The sequence below is a fragment of the Trichechus manatus genome, unplaced genomic scaffold (assembly GCF_000243295.1).
Source record: "Trichechus manatus latirostris isolate Lorelei unplaced genomic scaffold, TriManLat1.0 scaffold00242, whole genome shotgun sequence".
Classification (NCBI taxonomy): Eukaryota; Metazoa; Chordata; class Mammalia; order Sirenia; family Trichechidae; genus Trichechus; species Trichechus manatus.
The window spans coordinates 1,088,100-1,095,564 of record NW_004444178.1 but is presented as its reverse complement, the minus strand read 5'-3'; the positions used below and the strand labels follow the sequence as shown (position 1 = coordinate 1,095,564).

Below are 7,465 nucleotides of genomic sequence, written 5' to 3'. Positions count from 1 at the left end.
GCTTTCTAAGCCCATCACATTTTGACATTAGCAGTCTGGGAAGACTATTCTTCTAATGCATTATAAAAAGCAAAAACAAAAAGCAAAAAACAAACCCGTTGCCATCGAGTCAATTCTGACTCATAGCGACTCTTTATATATGAACTTCATAAAGTAATGATATGGGTATGCCAAATAGCCAATCCTTATTTCCATGTGATAGTGATTAGTTAGCACAATATGTGTGGTTAGTCTCTTTTCTATTTACAGCTTCATTATGCGATCTGTAATGAAGGTAACATCATCAAATTGAAAACATCTTCCTAGGTAGACAAAATTAAATATTAGATAAGGACATTCTTCATATTTCATTCTTTGTGGATTAACAATTATTCTTTCTAGAAGAAAGTATCTAAGCTTTAAACTCTAAAATCTAGATTAAATCCTTAGACTAAAGGTCAAAAGAACTAGGATTAAAACTCAGGATTGCTTTGTTATTTATCAAGGTGTAAAGCTGGAAAATCACTCCACCTTCTTGTCTCTGTTTTTCACATCCAGAAAATGAATCCATTGGCCTAGTTTAGTGGTTTTCACTTTTCAGCAGCAGAAGCCTCTAGTCAGAAAAAAAAAAAAAAAATATATATATATATATACATAATGTCAGTATGTAATTAAATTATCAAAAGGAGCTTCTCTTATCGAAGCAGCAATGGGAAGGAGTATAGTTAGTGGAGGGAAGGAGGTTGAGCCCAACCCTATATGCTGGCCCTCACCTCCCCACAGAGCCTGTTATAAATGGCTCTAGGGTATGTCAAATAATTCCTCAAATTCCATGAAACACATTTTGAAAATCATGTAATTACATGATCTTTAAGTTTCTCTACAATTTTAAAGTAATTTTCAACTTCATAAATTGAGATTGGTCTGTTAAAGCATTGAAAATCATAAAATCTACCTTATAAAAAATAATATATGCAAATGTAAGAAGACTTCTGTCTGTGCTAAGAAGGATTATAAAATAGAAACCACACATTTCATAATAAAGTCACTGACTGAAGCATAAAACAGCTCTATAATACCAAATAGTGCATACTGAAGAAATGAATAAATTAACAAAATACTAAATATTCCATGAACATTTAGAAAATTGCAGAAGTCTTTTAACTGAATCTAAATTTCCTTACCCATCTCTATACTTTCTGGGGGGGAGGATGAAAAAATTGTTTGGTAAGTTTAAAGGCAGAAGGTGCTTAAATGGCAGTTTGTAGCTTTGGTTACCAGAAAGCAAACACTTTAAATTCTGTCGGCACGCACAGTATACAACTATTATTCCCTTGCAGTCATAAGTGTATAACTCTAAAAAATGAGGTGGTAGAAGAGAGCACATTCTACAAAACAGTTAATTGTCCAGGAAAGAAAAGTCTGCAGGAGACAAAGCTTTTCTCATGGGGCCATTTTCTCTGGCAGTTTCTGAAATGGGTTTGGTGGTTTTGAGATAGGAGTAATGGGTCTTCACTGTGACTAATATCTGATGTCTTTTATGAGCAAGGATCCTCTAACCAAAATAAAGCAAATGAATAAAAGCAAACTTTTAGTAATCCAAAAAGGACCCAAAGTGAAATTGTCCCAGCAGTTACCTTATAGAGACTCTGTGACACAGTTCCCTTTTTGCAAAAATGCTTAGTCCTGATCATTACTTTTCAATAGTCATGTACAGAGACCTACTTTATAACACTTTAGGGAAGTTAATGTACTAGATCTTGAAACGTCTTTCTGGAACGTGAAGTGACTTGTAGACTTCCTCTAGTAGCATTGTTAACTCTTGCGTTGTTTTGTAGGTCCATGGGGCCGATGCATGGGAGACGAATGTGGTCCAGGAGGCATTCAGACCAGGGCGGTGTGGTGTGCCCATGTGGAAGGATGGACGACATTGCAGACAAACTGTAAGCAGGCAGAGAGGCCCAATAACCAGCAAAATTGTTTCAGAATTTGTGACTGGCACAAAGAGTTGTATGACTGGAGGCTGGGCCCCTGGAATCAATGTCAACCCGTGATTTCAAAAAGTCTAGAGAAACCCCTCGAGTGCGTTAAGGGGGAAGAAGGCATTCAGGTGAGAGAGATCACGTGCATCCAGAAAGGCAAAAACATTCCTGCGGAGGATATCATTTGTGAGTACTTTGAGCCCAAGCCTCTCCTGGAACAGGCCTGCCTCATCCCTTGCCAGCAGGATTGCATTGTGTCTGAGTTTTCTGCCTGGTCGGAGTGTTCCAAGACGTGTGGCAGTGGGCTCCAGCACCGGACACGTCACGTTGTGGCGCCTCCTCAGTTTGGAGGCTCTGGTTGTCCAAACCTGACAGAGTTCCAGGTGTGCCAGTCCAGTCCATGTGAAGCTGAGGAGAGCATGTACAGCTTGCATGTGGGTTCTTGGAGCACGTGTTCAATGCTCCACTCACGACAAGTAAGACAAGCAAGGAGACGGGGAAAGAATAAAGAACGGGCAAAAGACCGAGGAAAAGGAGTGAAGGATCCAGAGGCACGTGAACTTATTAAGAAAAAGAGAAATAGAAACAGACAGAACAGACAAGAGAACAAATACTGGGACATTCAGATCGGATATCAGACCAGGGAGGTTATGTGTACTAACAAGACTGGGAAAGCTGCTGATTTGAGGTAACGTTTTATTACCATTACCTACGTATGTCTGTCTATCAAAGCCATGGATAGGGATAATACTTACTATGTGCTGTACTAAGTTCTGGAATACTACATGCACAATTTAGTACAAGTTATTCCCACGTGTAACCTTTGGAACTTGAAACCTTTTAAGCTCCTGTGGCTGTTCTGGGGTTATTTCTGTTTTGCTCCTGTTTAGGCACTGTACACAGCAGTTGCCGTCAGCACACCAAACCCGTTGCCACTCGTTGTCGTCAGAATCAATTTTGACTCTTATCCACACAGAGTAGAACTGCCCCATATGGTTTCCAAGGAGCGGCTGGCGGATTCGCACTGCCGACCTTTTTGGTTAGCAGTCGAGCTCTTAACCACTGCACCACCGCGGCTCCCTCACCACATCAGTTGCTGTCAAGTTTATTTGACTTATGGTGACTCCATGTGTGTCAGAGTAGAGCTGTGCTCCATAGGATTTTCAATGGCTCATTTTTTGGAAATAGATCACCAGGCTTTTTTTCCTAGCACATTATGGGGGGACTTGAACCTCCAGCCTTTTCAGTTAGGTTAACAGCTGAGTATGTTAACCGTTTGCACCACCCAGGGTCTCCTGGCTTTACACTACTTGAGTTAATTTAACATTCCCTTTCAAATCTAGCGCATGTGCAATTCTCCAGGAGAAGATACTGCTTCTTTAGGTTAACAGTGTTGCTTCCTTTTGTAATAGGAAAAAAAAATTACTTATTGGCTGGATTGTTAGGATTTTGAATTCAGATACTTATTTTTAGTAAAATAGAGTAAGGTACATTTGTAATCTCTCCAGGTTTATAGTATTTTCAGAATTACCCTATAAACAAAATCTACTCTAAACAACAACCTAGGGAGCGATAGCTAAGAATAATTTTAGTTCACATTTTATAAAATGGAATAACTCTCCCCAGAGAAGAAAACGGAACCTGCTGTATAAAATAAGTTAAGTGGAAGGTATTTATCATAAGCAGCCTAGTTTAGAAAATATGTAATTAATTGGCTGCATATTCTAGACAGAAATTATTTGGCAGATTATCTTTATGTAAATAATGTCTATTATCAAATATGAAACTTTCTCATGCATGACTTATTTGTTGTCAAAATAATATTCATTGAGGATTACCTAAAGGATATGATGTTCTCTGGATACTCTCAGTTTTGCTCTTGGATAAGCCAGACCATCTGGGAGTGGCTTATTGGGATCATTTGCATAATTGCTTTTTCTGCAGTTATGATTTGTGCTGAACCGAGAGAAATTACAGAAACATCACTCAGAATTTGATATCGTATTTATTGTAGAAATGACATTGAGTGTGTCATCTACTACACCATGCAGTCTGTCCTATTGACTGAAAACATGTGAGGTAAATTTCACTGAGGCTGCAACTCATGTGTTTCTAGTGAGCAGTTGGATTGCTTTTCTTATGGTTCCTGGAAATCTTGTAAGAGATCACATTTTCCTGTTTGGCTGTTGGGAACCAAATAGGACCATGTGGCATGCATTTTATTAACATTACCTCACTGGCTTCATCTCTTCTGACATCCTAATTATTTTTCCTTCACCCATTCTTGTCTAGTAATATTATTATAATGTCCTCATGGAAGAACTATATACATCAATTTTTAGATATATAGACAAAGAGACATCAAACTGAAAGCCAGCACAATGCTCAATTGTGAAACACTACAAGCTTTCCCTTTAATGTCAAAAATAATTCTGGACAGCACATTCTCTCCACTGTTAGTTAACATTTATCTGTAAGTACAGTACAACAGGGTAAACACCTAAAGTCTAACTTCAACTGTTTCAGCTATGAAGTGGCAGATTTGTGATGCTTGACACTGCTCTACCCTTTAAGCAGGCGCTTTACCTCGCCGCATCAAGGGCTTGAGGACTGGTGGCTCCACCCATGCCACCTAGCCACCTGCTACAGGGTCCAAGAATAAGTGGTGCCCCCCAGTCCTTACAGCCAACAGAGTAGGGTGCTCATAGTCTGGCTGTAAAACTCACCTACCTACTCACTCTAGGGAACAGGGACATGCTTTCCTTTCAGACACTCAGGGACAGCTGTCAGCCCACAGCATTGCTCAGCATGTGACCCCCTACTGCAGCCAGGTACCTGTGCCTACACCAGTCACCCATGCCTCTCTAAGGCTGTAGGTGAGAGCCTGCACCACGCACTTGGTGACCGACTGCCTGGATACCAGAACTGAATCCATATAAGAAAATTTAACAGAGTCCTGGTTGCACATACTTAGTTACATACCTAAATAGCTGGTGACAGGACAATAGAGCTTCAAAGGCACCAGTAATCAAACTAGCACACAGGAGTAGCCTATTTGGGCATATCAAAACAAAACAAAACAAGAAGCTAGGACACACTAAACAAATATAAAATTATAATAACTTATTGATGGCTCAGAGACAACAATCAATATCAAATCACATAAAGAGGCGGTCCATGATGGATTCAGCAAGCTCCCAAAATAAAGAATCAATAAATTTTCTGGAGGAAGAGAATTTCTTGGAATTACCAGAGGCAGAATACAAAAGATTAATATACAGAAATTTTCAAGAAATTAGAAAGGAAATTCAACAAAATGCAGAGAAATCCAAAGAACGTACAGACAAAGCAGTAGTGGAACTTAAAAAAGTTATTCAAGAGCTTAATGACAAATTTAACAGGCTGCAAGAATTCATAGAGAGACAGCAATCAGAAATCTAGAAGACTAAATAAAATTTCAGAATTAGACAATAAGAAGTCATAGGAGTAGAACTGAGACAGTAGAAGTCAGAATTAGTGAGACCGAAGATAAAGCACTTGACACCAACTTATTTGAGGAAAAATCAGATAAAAGAATTAAAAAGAATGAAGAAACTCTAAGAGTTATGTGGGACTCTATAAAGAGAAATAACCTACGAGTGATTGGAGTACGAGAACAGGGGGGATAACAGAAAATACAGAGAGAATTGTTGAATGATTTGTTGACAGAAAACTTCCCGGATATCATTCCCTGATATCTCATGAAAGATGAGAAGATATCTATTTAAGATGCTCATTGAACCCAACATAAGGTAGATCCCAAAAGAAAGTCACCAAGACATATTATAATCAAACTTGCCGAAACCAAAGATAAAGAGAGAATTTTAAGAGCAGCTAGGGATGAAAGAAAAGTCATCTACAAACAAGAGTCAATTAGAATAAGCTTGGACTACTCAGCAGAAACCATGCAGGCAAGAAGACAATGGGATGACATATGTAAAGCCTTGAAGGAAAAAAATTGCCAGCCAAGAATTATATATCCAGCAAAACTGTCTCTCAAATATGATGGTGAAATTAGAAAATTTCCAGATAAACAGAAGTTTAGGTAATTTGCAAAAACCAAACCAGAATTACAAGAAATACTAAAGGGAGTCCTCCAGTTAGAAAATCAATAACATCAGATAACAATGCAAGACTAGAACACAGGACAGAGCAACCAGAAATTGACTCAGATAGGAAAGTCACAAAAATACATCAAAGCTAAAACACTGAAAATAGGGAAACAAAGATATCAGTATGTAAAAAATGACAACATTAAAACAAAAATAGAGACTTCAAAAATGTAGACATAGATTTTTCATATGGAGGGGAAGTCAAGGCAATATAAAGAAATAAAAGACTGGTATATACTTAGAAAAATAGGGGTAAATATTAAGGTAACCACAAAGGACACTAACAATCCTACCAATCAAAATAAAAAACTAGAAAAATATAAAGATTCAGCAAACACAAAATCAACAATAATGAAAAAGATGAAATGAAAATACATAAAGAAAAATGACTCAGCACAGAAACTTAAGGGGAAGAAAGAAACCGTGAATAACACACAAGAAAAGACATCAAAATGACAGCACTAACTCATGGCTGTCAATAATTACGCTAAATGTAAGCAGACTAAATGCACCAATAAAGAGACAGAGAGTAGCAGATTGGATAAAAAAGCACAGTCCGTCTGTATGCTGCCTACAAGAGACACACCTTAGGCTTAAAGATGCAAACAAGCTAAAACTTAAAGGAAGGAAAAAAATATATCAAGCAAACAACACTCAAAAAAGAGCAGGAGTGGCAGAACAGACTTTAAAGTAAAAACTACCACAAAGGATAAGGAATGATGCTATATAATGATTAAAGGGTCAATATGCCAGGAGGACATAACTATAATAAATATTTACACACGAATGACAGGGCTCCAAAATAAATAAAACAAACTATAACAGCACTGAAAATTGAGATAGACAGCTCCACAACAGTAGTAGGAGACTTCAGCACACCCAATTCAGTGAAGGACAGAACATCCAGAAAGAAGCTCAACAAAGGCACGCAAGAGCTAAATGCTACCATCAACCAACTTGATCTCATATACATATACCAAACACTCCACCCAACAGCAATCAAGTATACTTTCTTTTCCAACACACATGGAACATTCTCCAGAATATAACACATATTAGGCCATAAAGCAAGCCTTAACAGAATCCAGAACATCGAAATCTTACAAAGCATCTTTTCTTACCATAAAGCTATAAAAGTAGAAATAAACACCACAAAAAGCAAGGAAAAAAAATCAAACTCATGGAAACTGAACAACACCTTGCTCAAAAATCCTGGGTTACAGAAGAAATTAAGGATGGAATAAAGATATTCATAGAATCAAATGAGAATGAAAACACATCCTACCAGAACCTTTGGGACACAGCAAAAGCAGTGCTCAGAGGTCAGCTTATAGCAATAAATGCACACATCCA

General features: G+C 37.9%; 1 protein-coding gene across 1 annotated transcript in view; it reads left to right on the top strand.

The window, feature by feature from the left end:
• The first annotated feature begins 1,190 nt into the window (after nt 1–1,190).
• The window catches only part of THSD7A (thrombospondin type 1 domain containing 7A), a 277,288-nt gene continuing 271,013 nt past the window's right edge, over nt 1,191–7,465 (top strand). The window contains exons 1-2 of the mRNA XM_004389354.1: nt 1,191–1,206; nt 1,818–2,649. Of these exons, the coding sequence (XP_004389411.1) occupies nt 1,191–1,206; nt 1,818–2,649 (848 nt within the window). The remainder of the gene's footprint in view (nt 1,207–1,817; nt 2,650–7,465) is intronic.